At 43.7% G+C, this 23,061-nt stretch overlaps 1 protein-coding gene across 6 annotated transcripts; it reads right to left on the reverse strand.

Moving 5' to 3' along the window:
• Positions 1 to 264: 264 nt before the first annotated feature.
• On the reverse strand, positions 265 to 22,894 carry LOC124039866 (autism susceptibility gene 2 protein homolog). Of its 6 annotated transcripts, none has more exons than XM_046356357.1 (17): positions 21,005 to 22,894; positions 16,056 to 16,220; positions 8,110 to 8,145; positions 7,963 to 7,992; positions 7,803 to 7,851; positions 7,298 to 7,658; positions 6,889 to 7,109; positions 6,332 to 6,651; positions 6,185 to 6,226; positions 5,941 to 6,027; positions 5,771 to 5,839; positions 5,509 to 5,547; positions 4,951 to 5,022; positions 4,573 to 4,726; positions 3,992 to 4,075; positions 3,702 to 3,891; positions 265 to 3,508 (listed from the first exon to the last, which is right to left on the reverse strand). In XM_046356357.1, exons 1-17 carry the CDS (start codon positions 21,311 to 21,313, stop codon positions 1,936 to 1,938), a joined length of 3,801 nt encoding a protein of 1,266 aa, XP_046212313.1. In that variant the 5' UTR covers positions 21,314 to 22,894; the 3' UTR covers positions 265 to 1,935. The 6 variants fall into 6 exon arrangements, with proteins under 6 accessions (XP_046212313.1, XP_046212311.1, XP_046212312.1 ...); XM_046356355.1 differs by having other exon boundaries at positions 5,771 to 5,854; XM_046356356.1 differs by having other exon boundaries at positions 5,941 to 6,039; positions 21,005 to 22,893.
• Between the last annotated feature and the right edge of the window lie 167 nt (positions 22,895 to 23,061).

Genomic DNA, 23,061 nt, shown 5'->3' on the forward strand with positions numbered 1-23,061 from the left:
CACCATTCACTACTTAAGATGTTAATGCTGGGATGGAACAAAGTCCTGCTCTCCAAGGTCAGAGTTGGAGATCCACACTGTATGCTCTCTCCAAATAAACATTGTCTGGAAAGCATGAAGAATAACAATATGACCACGTCTAAGTACGTCTAATTGTTCCATCACTGTAAATAAGAATTTATTCTTAACTGACTTGCCTCATTAAATTAAATAAGTGGCTGAACTCTTTTAGGCACCAAAACAAACAAGACCCACACAATCAAGTAACCAACAATTCATTTAATAATTAATCTTTGTTGTCTCTAGAAGGGGTTTGAAAGGTATAAAATGGTCTTAAAATAATCGACCCAAATGTATTTTCCTCCTCTCAGTCCAGTCACGTGTAGTACGCACAAGTCTACGGATTCTTTTCTCAGTCGTCCAGTAGATGTCCCATTCTTCCACGTACATAATTTATCTGCTCATGGAACATCCCTGTGAAAATGACTTGCCGGCAGGCGTTCAGAGTCCAAAATGTGAAGCGACACAAACACAAAGCTCCCTCTCAGTGTATTCAAAGATCTGATCCATGAAGAGGCCAGAGGTTTTTATGGTTGTGTCTTACTCACGTTCACAAGCATTTCCTTTCTCAGTCATACAAAACTTTTACTGCCTGATCTGGAACAACTTTAATTTGTTACTAACAGGGGAGTGCATTCGTGATACCTGAAAACAATGACAAATAACATAAAAAAACAGTGAATATATTTATTATCATTATAGAAGATAATTAATGTTAACAATAATAATAATAATTACAAAGGCAATTTCACTAGACTACTGGTCCTGCTCATAATGTCGAGTCAGAAATGGGAAAGTTTCAGTTTTAGACATTGTCCACCGTGGCCGCATAGTTCATAACATGATTATTTTAAATACAAGAGCTGGAACAGAGGTTCATAGAGCACAGAGGAGTGGTGAAGTTGAGGGTAGCAGGGTCATTTTTTGTGAGGAGCGGAGAACCGAAGTACAGAAGCCTATGGTTCTTTATCGATTTAGAATCTTTAGAAGTTTCATTGGTAATCTACTGTCTTTTCACAATAAAAGAGGACACAAAAAAATAAAACCATATAAATATACTACTAGAGCCAGGACGATACCAGTGTCACGATACTCGTTAGTATCGTGGCAAGAAAACAAAACACGAAGCGGATTAAACTTTAGACAAATAGCCCTAAATGTTGGAAACAAACATTGTTGTTATCCAGAGTCAAAAAATTATCCAAGCTATAGCACACAATATTTTACACATGGCAGGTTTTTAACAGACCAAAGAGTTGTCTGCTGTGTGTTTTAATTTTTGCCACGGAAAAATATTTTGCCCCTTGGTATCGTCCCAGCACTATGTACTACCATAATTCTTCAGCTCTCATCCAGAAAACAGCCCAACATGTTTGATTTATGCAAAGGGATTTATAGATCTCATTACTTAGAATGAGAGGATGAACCATTCACATGTACAAAATATGCACATCTCTCTAGGAGTTCATCTTACCCAACCTGAAAAAGCCTGCTTCAAACCTGATCATATCCAATTGGAAATGCCTCCGCCTCTTCATACAGCTATCATTTTATAGATTTCTCAAATGGAAAAAACAAACCTTAAAATAACACACCAGGATGCACATAAACCATGTACCTTAAAATTGCACTGATAGAACCATTGTGGATAAATGTACTGAGTCACCCTGACAAATCTCCGTATCCCTTCCCTTCACTGCCTTCGACCCAATCAACCAGCAACACCTTTTGGGGGAGCTGAGACCGTGATTGGTCTAGAGCCTGAGTAAGCTGTGTGTGTTGTCGTTCCTAAAAGGTGTTCCATCTTACAGGAAACAGTGAGAGCAGCACAGTAATCCTGACATTTCCCTACTACTCCTACGGTGTGTTCCTGTACTATCTGGACTCGCCTTCTTTGTGAGAGCTGTACAGTGCCAAGTCCCCCGGCCCACCCAGTCTACGGGTCGGGGTGGAAGACCTGCTTGTCACAGATGGAATGAGTGGAGGGGGAGCGCCTACGGACAGTGCCCCCACCAGGCCAGCAGGGGTCTTGGCAAGGATGCCATTGGGCACGTGGTGAGTGTGGAGAGGCCCCAGGCGGGTGTAGAGGCCGGGGTGGTGGGGCGAAGAGTTGGAGGCTCCAGGCTGATGGAGATGTGAGTGGGAGAGCATCCCGGCGTGCAGCTGCTCCAGGTGGGCTGCATGAGAACCCGGTGGGTGGTGGGAGCCCGAGAGGTGCGGGTGAGCGTGCATCCCGAAGTAGCGTGCCCTTTCAAAGTCTTCCCTTAGGATCTGGGCGCGCTGCTGCTCATCCATGAGGCCGCCACCTGGGGGCCCCAGCTGAGGAGGGCGGTCAAAGTGGTGGGCCATCAGGCCAAACTCCTGGCGGACCGAGGAGGTAGAGGTAGGAGGGTGGTGGTGAGGGCTGTTGGCAGCCACAGCTGCTGCCAAGGCTGCCGCCCTCTCGGCCTCCAGGAAGCGCTGGGCGTGCTGGGCCTGGAGCAGCCGGGCCAGGTGGGGGTCAGAGCGCAGCGCCAGGTGGGGGTCCGAACGCAGGGCCATGGCCTCTCGGCGTTGCTGCTGCTGTTGTTGGGCAGCCAGCTCCCTCCATGGGTCCCATTGCAAGCTGTGGGGGTGCTGGCCGTGCCCCTGTGGTGGGCCATGGGGGTGGGTGGAGAACCTCTCCCCCCCTGGACCCACTACTATCCCCCCACCCCCTTGTGTGCTCCCCAGGTAGGCCTCAATGGCAGCCTGCGCTCGAGAGCGCTCCAGGAGGGAGAGATGATGGTGAGGGTTGTGCGGGGTGGGAGGAGGTAGGGACACCCCGGACGTGGAAGTCAGAGAGAGAGAAGAGGGGGTGGCGGAGCGGTGGTGAGGGCGGCTGTTGGGCCTGTCGTAGTTGGGGGCCAGAGGCGGCGGCAAGGAGATTGGCACGAGCTCTGGTTCCTCCTTCCTTTCCTCCTTGACCTTGACTGGGGGAGGCTTGGGCACCGGGGTGTTGGTTCGGTCAGGCTTCTTGCCCTGGGACAGAGAGGTGACCGTGGCTGAGGAACAGGATGAGGCAGGGGGGCCTCCCTCTCTCTGTGATGAGTGAGAGGGTTCGCTGTGTAGGCTGTGCAGCGCTGCAGGCTGCTTACGGGGGTACAGATCCAAGGGGGAGGGGGCGCCGAGTCCAGAGGGCGGTGGAGTCGTCAGCACAGAGGAAGAGGAGGAGCGAGGTCTGTCTCTGTCTGTTGCAGCTGCTGAGGATGAAGGGCCTAGAGGAGGTGGCCTGGAGGAGACCGAGAGGAACAGTCTTTTGTCTCTATCTCTGCGTGTCAGGTCCTCAGTGAGACTGCTGGGGCCTCCCAGAGGGCCCCCGTGCCCGTTGATGTGGGAGACAGGGGTGCTGCCGCGGTGCTGCTGGAGACTGTGGGCCGGGGCCACTGGAGACATCCGCACAGGTTGACGACCATATAGCATATTGTCTCTGAAAAAAAAATAGAGGATGGTTGGGGAGAGGTATGCAAATTCAACATTCAAATCAATTCCAGTATTGAAATTGTTAAGAGTAACATGAACAGAATCAGACAGAAAAATATTTTAGAAAGATAAGTCAAGAGTACAAACAGCAAATTTAGGAACTAAGTCGATAAACTAGAGTCGAGGCTGTTGTGTCTCACCTGTCTTTCTCATCTTTGATGTGAATAATGTCCTTCCCTGTGTCCCGCTCGTCCCTCTTCTCAGCCCCCTTGGCCCAACTGGGGCCAGCCAAGGGGGGAGGCCCACCGTGCAGTCGGTTCCAGGGGTCATGAGGGTTGGGTAAGCCCCCGACGGCAGGAGGCTCCTTGTGGCCAAACACCGAGCTGTTAGCTGGAGACAGAATAAAGTTTGTCCTTACTCGCCACTAAAATGACTAAGGAATAAAGACAAACTATGCATCTTTTTTTGAGGAAGAGAAATGGTGACTCACCCAGCGTAGGGCTGCCAAGTCCCCCAAAGGCACCAGAGCCCAGGGCTCCGAGAGGGGTGAACGGAGGTGAGCGGCCGTACGGATCTGCAAAACATAAGTATATAAACATCTGGACTGATGCGCAGACACAAGCCTTACAGCATAAGACCTCTGGCAATATTCACTACTAGTGTTCAGACCCACTGGGGCCTATTAGAGTCACATGCTGAAGAGTTAGTACGCTTTAAATGTAATATCTTGGCTAATAAGGTGTTTTAGTGACCTGTGAGTAGGCAAATCAGTTCCTTGAGTGGGTGAATCAAAATGAGAAGTGTTTACTGAGGGTGCAAGTGGTACAGATGTGCCCTTTGAAACAGTCGTTTACCCAAGAGCGCAGTTGGAGTGAGGAATGAGGTGGAGCGTTGATGGGGGGGACAAAATTGGACTAAAAATGATAAATTATTGACTAACTATTTGCAATGCCAAGGAATCTTTCCTCTGTGCCTGAGGTTTTGAAAAAGCCCATAGTTTTATCCTTATGGTGAATACAATTGCAGCACGTTTTCTTCAAACATATCTTGCTACACAAAACAAGCACCCACCAGTGGCTGTAAAGAGGCTGGCAGGTCGATTAAGATCGTGGGCAGAGGGGAGGCCACCACCAAGGGGCCCTAGTGTGCCCAGGCCCCCGGAGCCCGGAAGACGAGCCAACATCTCGTTACGGAAGTCCAGCTTGTGCGGATCAGCCTGCATCAGCTGAGAGAGGACAGTGGTCAGTCAATGTAATGACCATAGCTTTTTCAATAACAACTTGACCAGTATCTATTATTTTTGGGGGATGAGTTGATCACATCCGATAATATTTGAGATGCTTCAGTGGTCAAATTAAAATTGAAACACTTTCTACTTATTTGATAAAAATCACAATTGATAGGATCAGATTGAATTGTAGTAAAACATTTTAAAAAATAAAGTCCCACCTTCACTTTCTTCTGATGTCTCAGAATCATCCACGCCACACGTACATGCATAGCACACCACTTCCCTGGTTTCTGTGGACAAAAACACATTATTGACTCGGTGACCCTGTTTTGCTTGCAGTAAGACTCAAGGCCTTTGCACACCGAGTCAGATGCGATGGTGTTAATGTCTGCCATATGAAATGTTCATCTGGCACGGCATCAACATGAGAATTGTGTGTGTGTATGTGTGTGTGTGTGGGTACAATTTAGTAAGGCAAGCGTAAGTAATAAACAATATATTATGGGTCAGTTTATTTTTCCTGGACGAATAAAACTTTTTAAAAAAATTTTACTTCTGATTCTGAGATGAGTAATGATGGAAAGTTGCAAGGAGTTTCACAGTAGGTGTGCCAAAAGTTGGAAGAAATCAGACACGGTGTGCAAGGGCGTTTAGTCAAATAGTTTTTAAATGTAGCAGTCATGACCAAAAGTGAGTAAGAAAAGAAGCTGTACAGTATCATAATACTTTCAAAAATGAAGTATTCAAGTGATGATGAAGCATCTGGCTTTGCTTACATTACTGACTTTCAACGATGTCCCAAATGGATCAGTTAGCTAAACAAAAGAAAGAATAGTAAACCATGTTTGTTAAGATTCTCCACTCTTTTTACTATTCACACTTTCCTGCACTGACTACTAGGCCCAAGTCTTTGCACATAATGCCTTTAGAGGCATGTGCGTTGTCCATCGATCCCAGCTCAAACCTAGACTACAAGCTTCAGTTGTAACCATAGGCATCATATATTCCAAAATGGCCATTTTATACTGTGCATCTTACCCTGGGGTCTTTGGGCTGCAGGTGGTGAGGCACAACCCCCAGTCGAGCTGTCATCTCAGGACTTGTTCCCTGGGGGACAAGGGGCTGCATCAAGACACAGCAAACAGTTTGTCATCCAGACACGACATGACATATCATCCACTGACTTATGTAGCTAAAGCACCACTCACCTTAGGCTGGAAGGCTCCTTGCAGAGAGCTGAAGGGCCCATTGGGAGGAAGCACGGGCTGGATGCCTGGCACTGGGGGAGGAGGGTACTGTGGGAAGAACTAAATCAGCCACACACACACAAGCAGAGGCTGGTTAAAACTACACTCCCCAGACCCCATTCTGCCTAAGTCCAACCACATTCATCTCAACCACCACAGCAACGTATAACCAAACCAATTCTGGAGCATGTAAACGTAAACTCACAGTGTTTCTGTAGAGTCCCTCCATCTTGCCATATTTCTCAAACTAAAACACAAAAAGCCAATTAATGACAAATTTACAACACTGGCATTTCAAAGCAGAAGCTGCTCTGTGAAACCCAATTTGACAGGGTAGAATGTAATCGCTTACCAGGTGCTGAGGCGGTGGTGCGGAGGGAGTGGGGTGCAGGAAGGGGGTGAAGTGTTGGTGCGTATGTGTATGCTGGTGCTGGTGGTTGTGCTGGTGGAACTGGAAGGCCAGGGGCTGAATTCCGGGCTGGGCCTGGGAGGAGCGGCCTGAGGAGCCCGAGCTGGGGCTGGCCCCCGATGGACCACCGGGAGTAGAGAGGCCTGGCCCGCCACCGTTGAGCTCAGCCCCAGGTACGCTGCGGCTGCCCTCGCGATCCTGCGAGGCCAGGAAGTGAGAGTTCAGGCCCTGGCGCAGCAGGTCCTGGCGCAGCAGGTCCTGGTCTGCAGTAGTGGGACAGATGGAGAGGAATGGAGAATATATTTTAAATAGGTAGATATGGAGCCCAAATAACTAATTTTACAACACTGACAGTAGGCTGTCCAAGAACCCAAATTAAGCTAGTAGTAGACCTGATTGGTAAATAAAAAACACACAGATTTGTAATTATGGCTGAACATCTGACTAAGGCTGTGAAAAAAGGTGAATAGCAATACACATTGGTGCCAAATGTACAGTACCTGCTCCTGAGTGGGAAGTGAGAAGAGGAGGTGGAGGAGGAAGCCCAGGGGAGGGGGTGAACATGGCACCAGAGCCAGCACGTGAAGGGGGGCGCAGAGATGCTAATGACCCTGGACCTCTAATTAGGGACATCGACATACTGGAAGAGGGAGTTGGGGGTCGTATAGACAACGAGGAAGAAGCAGCAGAAGAGGATGGGGGCTTGACTGATGTACCGTTCCTAAGGAGAGAGAAAAGTTTACTAGAAAATATACATTTTCTTAAGTCAGCAGTCTTGATTTTAAATGTTTTCCTTTATTTAACCAGGCAAGTCAAAAAGAGTTGTCAGTTATTTTATAAAAGTGGAAGTAGTAGTATTGGTACTGCAGTAGTAATGCTGACTATTAGGCAGATCTGGCAGTGACTGACCTGTTGTTGATGCCCATGCTGTAGATGGATGGGTGTCGCCCGGGGAAGGTGAGGAAGGACTTGTGTTTGGAGTGCGGCTGGCTGGGGTTGTGGTGGGCGGTGTGGCGAAGGCCATCACTGCTGCCGTTGAGCTGTCCGGGCCGTGCGACCATGGCCGGTGTGAGGGACGGCAGGCAGGAGAAGGAGGGTGAGGTAGACAGGGGCTCAGGGTAAGGCGGCTCCAGACTCCTCTCCTGGCTGCGCTCCAGGCCAGAGACACGCGGGGTGACCGCCAGCCGGGAGAGGCCACAGCGGCCTGCCAGCGGAAGTGTAGGGCAGCCTTTGCCCATAGAGGCCATGCTCACAGGGATAGCTTCCAAAACTACAGGGTGAGAAAGAACTGCACTTAAACAAAAACGTGAAAAAATAAAGGACACTGGGATAAAAAAAAAAGAAACACCAAATGACGCGAGCATATTTATAAAGCAAAGGCATACAGATAGGGAAGAAGAGAAGTGCATTTTACCTTTCCTTGTGCTGACAATGAATATTGGCCCCATGTCACTGTCGGAGGCCTAGGGGATGAGATGAGGAAAACAAATACATCAAAACCCAATAATAAGCAGGAAAAACACTGCTCTTCCAACAATCATAATTGTATTCAGTTTGATGCAAACAGTACCCACCTTATCTGCTGACTCGCTCTCTGTGTCACACTAAAATAACATAAAAAGCAACATTTAGGTGTGCCACAACATTCACAAACTACAATTATAGGAGGCAGCTGTGGTCATCTTATGTATTGTAATTGATAGAAGTATAAAGAAACTTACGATGTAGCCAGTCTCCAAGAAGAGGATGCCCCCACCCTAAAACAATTATAACAGTTAATATGTAAGATTGAAGGTGAATACCATCAACACACAGTGCCTTGCAAAAGTATTGGAGGCCGCATTTATTGTAGCTGGGGACTTTTATTAAAGGAAATCAGAGGAAAATGCAACTGAAACTAATCAATGCATCTCCTATGCTAAATGTGGAACACTGACCATGGATCATTGCTACTCTCCCAATCAGAATCTATGCTTTAAGATTGATCACATGGACTGGGAAATGTTCCTGGTGGACTCTGAGAACAGTATCAACGTATACACTCACTTTGTGACTAGGTTCGTCAGGAAGTGCATAGAGGATGTTGTTCCCACTGATGATTAGAACTTATCCAAACCAAAAAAAACATTTGCGCAAGGTGATTGGGAACATGGACAAACAGACCAGTTACGACCTCCGTAAAGCAATCGGAGGCAAAACGACAGTACAGGGACGAAGTGGAGTCACAATTCAACATCTCAGACATGAGACTACAGCCAATCACAAATTATAAAGGGAAAGTCGTGCCTTGCTACAGGATTTACTAAAGACCTTCACCTGTTTCGAAATAAACATTGCGCCGCCGACACGGGCTCCAGGCGATCACGAGGACTGTGTAATCTTGTTCTTCGTGGCCAACGTGAGTAAGTCATTAAAGCGTGTTAACCCTCGCAAGGCTGCCAGCCAAGACGGCATCCCAAGTCGCGTTCTCAGAGCATGTGCAGACCAGCTGGCTGGAGTGTTTACGGACATACTCAAGAGTAAGAATAATTAAGCGAGACAAATCAAAAGGCAAAATCCATTGACACCAAGATAATGGGATTCATTGCCCTTGCCAATCAACCGTTCTCTGTTGTGGGTGATGTTGGCTTGCGCAACTGGTCGAGCACCAGTACACACTACCAAGTGCGCTATTTTTCAGGTGTTGCCCTACCGGAATTAGAGTAATAGTGTCACTGCTATTACCTTCACAACATACTACAAAACACCGTTTGGGTCTTCGCGTGTCAAAAAAGATACACGTCAAATAACACTATTTGACAATAACACTATTTGAAGCGTTAAATACGCTTTTAATTTGATACGTCAAATAACAGTTCTATTATAGATTGTTTTGCATTCTGAATTTGCACGTGCAAGCCAAGCAACACCACTACTATCAGTAGCACTGTCAAAGCTGTACAAAAAAAGTCTGAAAACACCAGCCACGAACGATGTGTTTACAATACCGCGTTGGTAATAAAGCATTATTTGTTTGACCGCAACTTCTGGGGTAGCTAGCTAGCTTTAGCTTAGTACATAGATAGCACCAATATAACCATTATTCTTAGAAATGATTTAAGAATCCTTGTGAGTAAGTATTAGCTTAGTAGTATTAGTATTAACTTGTTGTTCACCTATTGAAATTGAACTTCAGTTCATGAAAATAAATAGCTAGCCAGCTACTTAACCCGGTTGCCCAAAGCTAAGTTATAAGCCGTCAGCTAGCTTCATCTGGCTAGTGAGGCTCGACTGGACTGGGTTATGAAGCTAGGCACAATAACGATTAGGCACAATAGTGGAATTTGCAGTTTGACTTCAAAATAAAAGTACCTATTTGAAAGTGATGCAGAAGATTACAATAGGTGGAATCAATGCCATATTTAGACTAGATAATGTTAAACAAGGTTGGAATGTGAAGCATTGATATGGGGTATCAGTCAACTCGGTGACACCCACAGAACACAAACATGAAGAGTTCACAAAAATATTAGCATTGTAGCCCTTATCAGGGGACTGTGGATCTCCTCCCCAGGCAGCCTATTGTGTGTATTGACATTCATATTGCACTGTACAGCTTTACCTAAGGATTGGGGATTAATGAAATGGGGTATCAGTCTACTCAATTACTAGAGGTCGAACGATTCATCGGTATGGCTGATTAATCGCTTTGGATAAAAGCGTCTGCTAAATGGCATATATTATTATTATTATTATATTAATTAGGGCCGATTTCAAGTTCTCATAATCGGTAATCGGCCTTTTTGGATGCCAATTATGGGCGATTACATTGTGCCATGTAAGAAAGCTAACGTTTAAGTTCCTTGCTCAGAACATGAGAACATATGCAAGCTGGTGGTTCCTTTTACCATGAGTCTTCAATATTCCCAGGTAAGAAGTTTTAGGTTGTAGTTATTATAGGAATATTTCTCTATACCATTTGTATTTCATTAACCTTTGACTATTGATGTTCTTATAGGCACTATAGTATTACCAGTGTAACAGTATAGCTTCAGTCCCTCTCCTTGCTCCTGGGCTAGAACCAGGAACACAATGACAACAGCCACCCTCGAAGCAGCGTTACCCATGCAGAGCAAGGGGAATAACCACTCCAAGTCTCAGAGCGAGTGACGTTTGAAACGCTATTAGCGCGCACCCCGCTAACTAGCTAGCCATTTCACATCGGTTACACAAGCCTAATCTCGAGAGTTGATAGGCTTGAAGTCATAAACGCACAACGAAGAGCTGCTGGCAAAACGCACGAAAGTGCTGTTTGAATGAATGCTTACGAGCCTGCTGCTGCCTACCACCGCTCAGTCAGACTGCTCTATCAAATCATAGACTTAGTTATAATGTAATAACACACAGAAATACGAGCCTACGGTCATTAATATGGTCAAATCCAGAAACTATCATCTAGAAAACAAGACGTTTATTATTTCAGTGAAATACGGAACCGTTCCGTATTTTATGTAAGGGGTGGCATCCATTAGTCTAAATATTCCAGTTACATTGCACAACCTTCAATGTTATGTCATAATTATGTCAAATTAGACAGCCCAAACTGTTGCATATACACTGACTCTGCGTGCAATGAACGCAAGAGAAGTGACAATTTCACCTGGTTAATATTGCCTGCTAACCTAGATTTATTTTAGCTAAATATGAAGGTTGAAAATATATACTTCTATGTATTGATTTTAAGATGATTGATGTTCATGGTTAGGTACACATTGGAGCAACGATACGCACTGCATCGATTATATGCAACGCAGGACACGATAGATAAACTAGTAATATCATCAACCATGTGTAGTTAACTAGTGATTATGATTGATTGATTGTTATTTATAAGATAAGTTTAATGCTAGCTAGCAACCTACCTTGGCTTACTGCATACGCATAACAGGCAGTCTCCTCATGGAGTGCAATGAGAGGCAGGTAGTTAGAGCGTTGGACTAGTTAACTAAGGTTGCAAGATTGAATCCCGAGCTGACAAGGTGAAAATCTGTCGTTCTGCCCCTGAACAAGGCAGTTAACCCACCGTTCCTAGGGCGCCTTTGAAAATAAGAATGTGCTCTTAACTGACTTGCCTAGTTTTAAAAAAGATTAAATAAAAAGGTGTAAAAATGGCCAAACTGGTGTCCAAAAATACCAATTTCCGATTATGAAAACTTGAAATCGGCCATTACGATTAAATCGGTCGACCTCTATTACATTGCAATCCACGAGGAGACTGCGTTGCAGGATGATCACCTGTTACGCGAATGCAGCATCAAAAGGACCTGTGGCTGCAAGGAGCCAAGGTAAGTTACTAGCAAGTATTATACTTATCTTAGAAAAAACAATCACATAGTTGACACATGGTTGATGATATTACTAAGTTAACTAGCTTGTCCTGCATTGCATATAATAAATGTTCATTTATCATCAAATCACAGCCTACTTCAACTTTGCCAAACGGGTGATGATTTAACAAAAGCGGATTTGTGAAAAAAGCACCATCGTTGCACAAATGTAGCTAACCAATGCCTTTCTTAAAATCAATACACAAAAGTATATATTTTTTTTAAACCTGCATATTTAGTTAAGAAATGCATGTTAGCAGGCAATATTCAAAAAGTAACTTCTCTTACGTTCCGTGCAAGCAGAGTCGGGTATATGCAGCAGTTTGGGCAGCCTGGATCGTTGAGAACATAATTTCTTCCTAACAAAGACCGTAATTAATTTGCCACCCGTTCGATAACATACGGAACAGTTCGGTATTTCACTGAAAAAAATAAACGTTTAGTTTTCTAAATGATAAATATCCGGATTTTACCATATAAATTACCAAAAGGCTCATATTTCTGTGTGTATTATATTATAATTAAGTCTATGGTTTGATATTTCATAGAGCAGTCTGACTGGGCAGTGGTAGGCGGCAGCAGGCTTGTAAGCATTCATTCACACAGCACTTTACTGCATTTGCCAGCAGTGATGTTTATGACTTCAAGCCTATCAACTCCCGACATTAGGCTGGCAATAAAGTGCCTATATGAACATCTAATAGTCAAAGGTATATGAAATACAAATGGCATAGAGAGAAATAGTCAACAGTTCATCATGCCTATATTAACTACAACCTAAAACTTCTTACCTGGGAATATTGAAGACTCATGTTAAAAGGAACCACCAGATTTCATATGTTCTCAGCAAGGAACTTAAACGTTAGCTTTTATTACATGGCACATGTCACTTTTACTTTCGCCTCCAACACAGTTTTTGCATTATTTAAACCAAATCGAACATGTTTCATTAATTATTTGAGACCAAATTGATTTTATTTCTGTATTATATTAAGTTAAAATAAAAAGTGTTCATTCAGTATTGTTGATATTGTCATTATTACATGTAAAAATTGTCTAAGTAATCAGTATCTGCTTTTTTGGTATTCAAATAATCGGTATCTGTGTTGAAAAATCAGTCGACCTCTACTCAATACCTAATATATTTTTCCCAACGTCCTCCTCAGAGTTATCAGACTCCAAAACATGCACGCAGTATTGTTTTTCCTCAGGAATAGTGTTCCATACACATAGGTTGACAATACATGTGGTTCAATTCACAGTTGTTTCAGAGTCCCGCAATAAGCGCTACGATGCTAATGTTCTCTGGGTGTCACTGAGTAGACTGATACCCCATGTCATTGATCCACAATCCATAGGTAAGGCTGTACAGTGATATAAGTATGGCCCCAAAACCATTCTACAGCATAATACATCTAGTGTGATTTCAAAAGATGTCAAATTAACAAATTATTGTCTTTTGTTGATTTTATGTAACACTCCAACCTCGTTTAGCATGATCTATTCAATTATGGCACAATTCTACTATTTGTATTCATTTGCATCACTGTCAATGACATACTTTTTTAATTTTGAAGGCTAACCACAAAGTCCACTATTGTGGCTAGCTTCACAGATGGACCGACCACCATTATTCAAATAAGAACTGTCTTAAACTGGGTTATTTTAGATTACATCTAGCTATATAGTTTGCTAGTTAACTAACTATAGCTACTTAAACAGATTGTCGTATTGCTATGTTTTTGGGGAAGAGCATAGTTTGCATCCATGAGCTAGCTAGCTTTTTTATGACCAAGCACTGTAGGTGTGCGAGACAACTTTACCAGTATCATAGCATACATATCGATGACTCATTGTGACATATGAAATACGAGTGATAGTGTAATAACTACGTAAAAAATGTATGAACGTGTTAAATTATTATGTGACATGCAATCATATTCAGGTCCTTTAACTACACTGCTCAAAAAAATAAAGGGAACACTTAAACAACACAATGTAACTCCAAGTCAATCACGCTTCTGTGAAATCAAACTGTCCACTTAGGAAGCAACACTGATTGACAATAAATTTCACATGCTGTTGTGCAAATGGAATAGACAACAGGTGGAAATTATAGGCAATTAGCAAGACACCCCCAATAAAGGAGTGATTCTGCAGGTTGTGACCATAGACCACTTCTCAGTTCCTATGCTTCCTGGCTGATGTTTTGGTCAATTTTGAATGCTGGCGGTGCTTTCACTCTAGTGGTAGCATGAGACAGAGTCTACAACCCACACAAGTGGCTCAGGTAGTGCAGCTCATCCAGGATGGCACATCAATGCGAGCTGTGGCAAGAAGGTTTGCTGTGTATGTCAGCGTAGTGTCCAGAGCATGGAGGCGCTACCAGGAGACAGGCCAGTCCATCAGGAGACGTGGAGGAGGCCGTAGGAGGGCAACAACCCAGCAGCAGGACCGCTACCTCCGCCTTTATGCAAGGAGGAGCAGGAGGAGCACTGCCGGAGCCCTGCAAAATGACCCCCAGCAGGCCACAAATGTACATGTGTCTGCTCAAACGGTCAGAAACAGACTCCATGAGGGTGGTATGAGGGCCCAATGTCCACAGGTGGGGGTTGTGCTATAACAGCCTAACACCGTGCAGGACGTTTGGCATTTGCCAGAGACAACAAAGATTGGCAAATTCGCCACTGGCGCCCTGTGCTCTTCACAGATGAAAGCAGGTTCACACTGAGCATGTGACAGACGTGACAGTCTGGAGACACTGTGGAGAACATTCTGCTGCCTGCAACATCCTCCAGCATGACCGGTTTGGCGGTGGGTCAGTCATGGTGTGGTGTGGGGTGGCATTTCTTTGGGGGGGGGGGGGGGCACACAGCCCACCATGTGCTCGCCAGAGATAGCCTGACTGCCATTAGGTACCGAGATGAGATCCTCAGACCCCTTGTGAGACCATATGCTGGTGCGGTTGGCCCTGGGTTCCTTCTAATGCAAGACAATGCTTGACCTCATGTGGCTGGAGTGTGTCAGCAGTTCCTGCAAGAGGAAGGCATTGATGCTATGGACTGGCCCGCCCGTTCCCCAGACCTGAATCCAATTGAGAACATCATGTCTCGCTCCATCCACCAACAGGTTGACCAACACGTTGCACCACAGACTGTCCAGGAGTTGGAGGATGCTTTAGTCCAGGTCTGGGAGGAGATCCCCCAGGAGACCATCCGCCACCTCATCAGGAGCATGCCCAGGCGTTGTAGGGAGGTCATACAGGCACGTGGAGGCCACACACACTACTGAGCCTCATTTTGACTTGTTTTAAGGACATTACATCAAAGTTGGATCACCCTGTAGTGTGGTTTTCAACTTTAATTTGGAGTATGACTCCAAATCCAGACCTCCATGGGTTGATACATTTGATTTCCATTGATCATTTGTGTGATTGTTGTCAGCACATTCAGCTATGTAAAGAAAAAAGTATTTAATCAGAATATTTCATTCAGATCCAGGATGTGTTATTTTAGTGTTCCCTTTATTTTTTTGAGCAGTGCATTTAACTGTACTAGAATGCTTAAAAGTCCCCTCATATTTAAAATATCGTTATCATTTTTTTGGGAAGGAAAATATTGGTTATCGGTCAAAAAAGTCAAGGCCTCCCGGGTGGCGCAGTGGTTAAGGCTCGGGAGAGACGAAGGTTGAAAGTCATGCGTCCTCCGATACACAACCCAACCAAGCCGCACTGCTTCTTAACACAGCGCGCATCCAACCCGGAAGCCAGCCGCACCAATCTGTCGGTGGAAACGTTGACAGTGCATCACTAATTTCAGTACGAAAATAGTTGACGACGCCCTTGAATTTCCAAATTATACTTGCTGTGTAGGCTAAAGGTCACTAGGTTGGGATACACACCACATGAAAATCTGGTTTCAAAGAGCAGTACTCTAGCTTACCCAGCGACATGGTAATTAGCAACTTGAAATGATCCTCATGTCTGTCTGACCGAGTTAAGAAATCACCATCAATTCATCACAAGCTCAGCCATCAGGGTGCTAAAAAGATGTCACTCGTAAGTTTTACTCTTCAACAACAGGTGTGTGTAGCCAGCTAATGCTCTCACTAGGCCTCTAGGCCATTACAAGTTGATGACTTCAGTCTGAATATTTGAGCTCGGCCAGCTAGTTCCCACAAACAAGACCAACAGGATCCAGACCAGACATGCAAATGCTGCCTTTAAATAAGCTACTTTCAAACCCAAATGTGACATGACAACTACATATAACACCTGTGTATCTCATGCGGTGCACCTTTACCTCAATCTTTCTCCTCTTCCAACAGCTGCGGGAGAAGCTAGGTAGGGCCCCTTCCTCGGGCTCTGAGAGGGGCCTTTTACCATTCTCCTCCGGGCCCCTCTTCCTCTTGCTCCCCCTTCCCATGAGTATGGCGGCACGCTGGGTAGGCTTCATGGAGCAGTCCATCTGGAGAGAAGATGCATCCCAGTGTTAACTTGTTGAGTGTAGGGGGCAGTATTTTGATGTTTGGATGAAAAACATACCCAAATGAAACTGCCTATTTCTCAGGCCCAGAATCTAGAATATGCATATACTTGTCAGATTAGGATAGAAAGCATTCTAAAGTTTCCAAAATTGTCAAAATATTGTCTCGGAGTATAACAGAACTGATATTGCAGGCGAAAACCTGAGGAAAATCCAACTAGGAAGTGCTGTTTTTCCTGAAAGCGCTCTGTTCCATTGCACGCCTTCTCTCCATTTAAAGGGATATCAACCAGATTCCTTTTCCTATGGCTTCCACATGGTGTGAACAGTCTTTAGACAGTTTCAGGCTTTTATTCAGAAAAATGAGCGCGTCAGTGGATGGCTGAGTGCCAGCAGCATTTTGCATGCGCCAACAGAGTGGAGCAGACATTTTCTCTCTCTCTCCTATTGAAGAAACTATCGTCCAGTTGAAACATTATTGATTATATATTGTAAAAACAACCTGAGGATTGATTATAAAAAAACTTTTGACATGTTTCTACGAACACTAGTTGGAATTTGTCTGCCCCGTCGTGACTGCTCGAGCCTGTGGATTTCTGAACATAACGCGCCAACCAAATAGAGGTATTTTGGATATAAAAATCATCTTTATGGAACAAAAGGAACATTTATTGTGTAACTGGGAGTCTCGTGAGTGCAAACATCCGAAGATCAAAAGTAAGCGATTAATTTTATTGCTTTTCTGACTTTCGTGACCAATCTACTTGGCTGCTAGCTGTTTGTAATGTTTTGTCTGCTGAGAGAGATGTCCTTACATAAACGCTTGGCATGCTTTCGCCGAAAAGCTTTTTTGAAATATGGACACGCCAGGTGCATTAACAACAAGCTAAACTGTGTTTTGCTGTATTGCACTTGTGATTTCATGAAAATATAATATTTTTAGTCATTTAATTTAAGTTTGGCGCTCCGCAATTCAGCGGATGTTGACGAAAATGATCCCGCTAACGGGATGGGTGCGCCAAGAAGTTAAACAAACAGTACAAAACAATTAGGTTCACTGAAACAATGACAATGTGTTGATTGGCTCCCTATTATTTCCCACACAGGTTTTCGCTGCCCATGTTCTTCTGCCTTGACAACCACCAAGGATATTCCTACCACTGAAATTGGCCAAAAAAACAAACAAATGAGGAAGCCTTGACTGAGAAATGTTTTGGGGGAAATGAATAGCAGTCAGTGATGCCTGAACTGGTAAGGGAACCTACAGATGACTCAGATTGGCCAATAAGTTCCTGTTACAATGACATTGCATGTTTTAAAAACTACACTTTGAAGGATCTGTCGACATATGGGTCAGTGCATGGATACTGGATTGGTGCCATTGAACGCCTTAGAGCATGCTATACCAAATTCTAATCCTGAAATTCTGCATTATGTGGCGTTTCAATTCAACAAGAATTGTTGGTCTAATGACGAGCAGATTAATAAACATAGGCTATTTGTAATCGACGAATAATTAAGGTTGTTAAGAAACGCATCATAGAAGATCATTGCGTCTGATTTCTTTCATTGTGGTTGTTGATCAGATTGCTTCACCTAAGTGTACAAGGTGTAAATGAACTGTGAATTTTTGGAAACTCAATCTACAACTGATTCACACCTGGAGGTGTGAGGAGATACCCAAAATAGTTCCACGGTGGAACTTGTCCTTTTAAGCCTCTACAGTCTACGCCCTGTCTAAGCTACAGTGCAATCGGAAAGTATTCAGACCCCTTGACTTTTTGCACATTTTGTTACGTTACAGCCTTAGTCTAAAATGGATGTCCCGCAATCTACTCACAATAACCCATAACGACAAAGCAAAAACAGGTGGAGACATATTTGCAAATTTATTAAAAATGTGAATAACACAAGTATTCAGACCCTTTACTCAGTACTTGGTTGAAGCACCTTTACAGCCTCAAATCTTCTTGGGTATGTTGCTACAAGCTTGGCACACCTGTATCTGGGAGTTTCTCCTGTTCTTCTCTGCAGATCCTCTCAAGCTCTGTTAAAGTCCAAGCTCTGGCTGGGTCACTCAAGGACATTCAGAGACTTGTCCCGAAGCCACTCCAGTATAGTCTTGCCTGTGCGCTGAGGGTTGTTGTCCTGTTGGAAGGTGAACCTTCGCCTCAGTCTGATGTCCTGAGCGCTCTGGAGCAGGTTATCATCAAGGACCGCAATACTTTGTGCCGTTCATCTTTCCCCGGATCATGACGTTGAAAAACATCCCCACAGCGTGATGCTGCCACCACGCTTCACTGTAGGGATGGTATTGGCCAGGTGATGAGCGGTAGCTGGCTGAATGCCTGGCATTCAGGCCGAAGAGTTTAATCTTGGTTTCATCAGACAAGAGAATCAGGTTTCTCATGGTCTGAGAGTCTTTAGCTGCCTTTTGGCAAATTCCAAACGGGCTGTCATGTGCATTTTACTGAGGAGTGGCTTCCATCTGGCCACTCTAGCATAAAGGCCTGATTGGTGGAGTGCTGCAGAGATGGTTGTCCTTCTGGAAGGTTCTCCCATCTCCACAGAAGAACTCTGTCAGAGTGACCATCAGGTTCTTTGTGACATCCCTGACCAAGGCCTTTCTCCCCCGATTGCTCAGTTTGGCTGGGCGGCCAGCTCTCGGAAGAGTCTTGGTGGTTCATGTATGATCAATGGAAACAGGATGCAATTTCGAGTCTTATAGCAAAGGGTCTGAATACTTATGTACATAAAAACATTTTACACATTTGTAAAAATGTTTTAAAACAACAGTTTTTACTTTGTCATTATGGTATTGTTTGTAGATGGATGAAAAAAAAATCATACATTTTAGAATAAGGATGTAACGTAACAACGTGTGGGAAAAAAGTAAATGGATCTGAATGCACTATATATGGAATTATTTTAAGGTCATAACAAGGATCATTAAGCTATGATTATTTGAATTTAGCCTTACTATTGCAAGCTATGACATGACGTGGAAAAGTACATTTGAATGTGGCAAGCGAAAAGATAATTCACCCGTATTAAACTTGCCAGATCATTTGCACAAGGGGGTATGGTATGTGGCCAATATACCACGGTTAAAGGCTGTTCTTAAGCATGATGCAATGCCGAGTGCCTGGATACAGCCAGGCATCACTGACTGCTATTCATTTCCCCCAAAACATTTCTCAGTCAAGGCTTCCTCATTTGTTTGTTTTTTTGGCCAATTTCAGTGGTAGGAATATCCTTGGTGGTTGTCAAGGCAGAAGAACATGGGCAGCGAAAACCTGTGTGGGAAATAATAGGGAGCCAATCAACACATTGTCATTGTTTCAGTGAACCTAATTGTTTTGTACTGTTTGTTTAACTTCTTGGCGCACCCATCCCGTTAGCGGGATCATTTTCGTCAACATCCGCTGAATTGCGGAGCGCCAAACTTAAATTAAATGACTAAAAATATTATATTTTCATGAAATCACAAGTGCAATACAGCAAAACACAGTTTAGCTTGTTGTTAATGCACCTGGCGTGTCCATATTTCAAAAAAGCTTTTCGGCGAAAGCATGCCAAGCGTTTATGTAAGGACATCTCTCTCAGCAGACAAAACATTACAAACAGCTAGCAGCCAAGTAGATTGGTCACGAAAGTCAGAAAAGCAATAAAATTAATCGCTTACTTTTGATCTTCGGATGTTTGCACTCACGAGACTCCCAGTTACACAATAAATGTTCCTTTTGTTCCATAAAGATGGGGGTGCCTTATTGCTATTCTAAACTGGTTACCAACCTAATTACAACAGTAAAAAGTCATGTTTTGTCATGCACGTTGTATATGGTCTGATATACCACAGCTTTCAGCCAATCAGCATTCAGTGCTCGAACCACCCAGGTATTTTTACTGCTCTAATTACGTTGTAAACAGTTTATAAATAGCAATAAGGCACCTCAGGAGTTTGTGGTATATGGCCAATATACCACGGCTAAGGGCTGTATCCAGGCACTCAGCATTGCGTCACGTAAAACAGCCCTTAGCCGTGGTATATTGGCCTTATACCACACCCGCTTGTGCCTTATTGGTTAAATAAGTCTCCTTTGTGCATGTGCATAACTATAGATATCTCCGACAGGAGAGTTTGAGTTTTGAAAGTTGGACAGAGTATCTCGAAATCTCTGAGCAAGAAAAACTTGGATGAACATTACAAAAAATGAATGTTAGGGTATTTTCTGGCATTTGTGCTGTTATTATGTACCAAATGTTAAGATTACAAGAAGCAATTGAATTAACTGCTATTAGCCCATACAAACACATTGAATAACAGAGTGACTAGAGGTACAAACAGAAGTTTGTTCTGAAGTGTGTCTTATATCTGAGAGATAAGATCAGGAAAGTATTTTAAAAGATTTGACCCCTTATTTTTGGCAGTAAACAATCTCCATATATACTTCCATTCTTTTTTTTTTAACTGGTAAGGGGACCTTCACCACAGATGCAGAAGTGTAACATCAGCAGATGCGGTTGATTGAGAATGCATCTTTAGCTTAAACTGACCATTTTAATTGTAGTTTTTATTATGCTAATTAGATGTATGCAGGGCCACAGAAATCGACTCTAGGGGGTTTAAAGTAGAGATTGAGGGAGGACAATTCACATCTGTGGAGACCATTGACAAATGTTATTTAGATACAGTTGAAGTCCATCATATCGAAGTATTGTGGTAGGGTAGGATTGTGCTCACATAAGGAAATACACAGACTTACCTCCAGGGCCTCAAAGCTGTTGAAGCTGGCAATTGAGAAGCCATCGATGATGTCCTCCTCACAGTACACCGACTTGCGCTTCCTCCGTCGAGGAGGCCTGTGTCTGGGGCCGGTGAACCCAGGTCGACATTCTCTACCTCCAGGACCGAGTACAGATCCTGGCCCGCAAAGCTCCTTTTCCGAGCCCGAGGAGGGCGATGTGGCCCGCTGCTCAGCAAGGTCTACTCTTCTCCTGCGCCGCTCTCTGTCTCGTTGAGAACGGGAGCGTCGGCTCTGTCTGAACCCACTGCTTTGACTCGGACCTTCCATGTCAAAACAAACAGCACCAGTCCTAGTCTGACCTAAGGCACTTTTAAAAATCGGTCCCAGTCGAAGGCACTTTCCTTAGCCAAAAGTTAAACACCACCACAAAGGCCCACACCGGAGCCCCTGTTTAAAATGGCGTTAAAAGTAACGTTAGTCTATTTAACTAGTGTCTTTTGCGGACAGAATGGCATCTGTGCATTTCTCTCGGCTAGATTTGACTGTCATGTCAATTCACGAAGATTAAATCTTTATTTCCAGAATTGGTGGTATTAGCTAGTGTGCTCAGCAGAAGTATATGCAAGTTAAACTGTCAATATATGGCTAATTCGCAGTCTCAAAGAAGGCTAGCTGGCAAACCAACAAATATGCGTATGTAAATAAAAAAGGACTAACGCTAGTTAGCTGTCCAACTTAACTTGCTAGTTGATATTCACTAAAAACGCCTATTTTATACGAATGTTACATTTACTGAGGTATTGCTACAATGTAAATGCACACCCATCTCGTTCTAATTACAATTTCGGCACGAGCTGACAAATTAGCTAACCTAGTTAACTAGCCAAATCGCACATTAGCCAATGATAACTAGCTAACGAACGATAACATTAGCTACCTGCCACTGGCAAATCACCAGAGCAAGATCATTTGTTGCCAATTTAAAGCATCTATATAGCTAGCTCATTTAGTGCATCCACAAGTATTCCAAGCATTTTAGTTAAACAGTTTGATTAACTGTTTCTGTAGCCAACTTTATCCATACATAAGAATTATGTTCACTTGGTAGTTGCTACCTAGCTAACGTTAAATGTATTCAAGTGCTTTATTATGCTAGTATTAGCTAGTTAAATAATTGTCTAGCCAGTTTATTGCAAACGCAATGTAGCTAATTATCACGGAGTAGACAACGTTATAGTAAATAAAAACATTATTTAAAATACCTTCAAAAGTATTGATTAGCACAAAATTCACAACTAGCTGTTACCCTGGAGCTGACAGTAAAGCGAACATTTTCTCCAGCCTGACGATGGGCCCAATACGAATGGTTGAATTATCAAAGAAAGACGTAGCTAGCCGTAGTTGGGTAGCGAGCTAATTTAGATACCTAGCTAATCCAAACAGTACCTTTTGTTTATACACTAAATCTGACGTTATATTGTGACTGTTTAGTCACCCACTATTCGTGCGTTATCGAAGTCTCTCCCTACACTCATTTGTTTTTGCTCCACAACCATTAAAAACTAAATTATTCAAGGCCCTACTGAAGCCGCGGTCTTGAGTTCCATCAAGGAGGGTATCGACCAAGCCCCTGGAAGGACAACTCCTTCAGCGGCCCACAGTGTAATCCACTTGTGTCCGGGGAAGTTGAATTATTTGCCGATATTTCCGGTTAAACCAAATATCGTAACCAGTCTTCAAGTACAAACAAAATAGAACGATTCTCTAACGACCTTTCATTTGGAAACAAATATGAAATTTAAAGATCTGTGAGACAACCCTTGTCAATGTGCATTGTGCGCCTCAGCGAGTCCTCGCCTATCAGGGTCAGGGTTGCCAGGTCAAGATAAAATCTCTAGACCAATGACCACTTAAAACCTACACAAAAGGCATGGAAACTAGCCTTTTTTTAAATTCACTGTAAGAGAGTTGCTGCCATATTTATACAATTTGTTTTCTCCGATAACGTTATCGAGGCAATTAAGAAGGAATATCATAGTAACTTGTAGAAGCAAAATTCGAGTTTCCTCAAAATA

Source organism: Oncorhynchus gorbuscha, linkage group LG07 (assembly GCF_021184085.1).
Source record: "Oncorhynchus gorbuscha isolate QuinsamMale2020 ecotype Even-year linkage group LG07, OgorEven_v1.0, whole genome shotgun sequence".
NCBI lineage: Eukaryota > Metazoa > Chordata > Actinopteri > Salmoniformes > Salmonidae > Oncorhynchus > Oncorhynchus gorbuscha.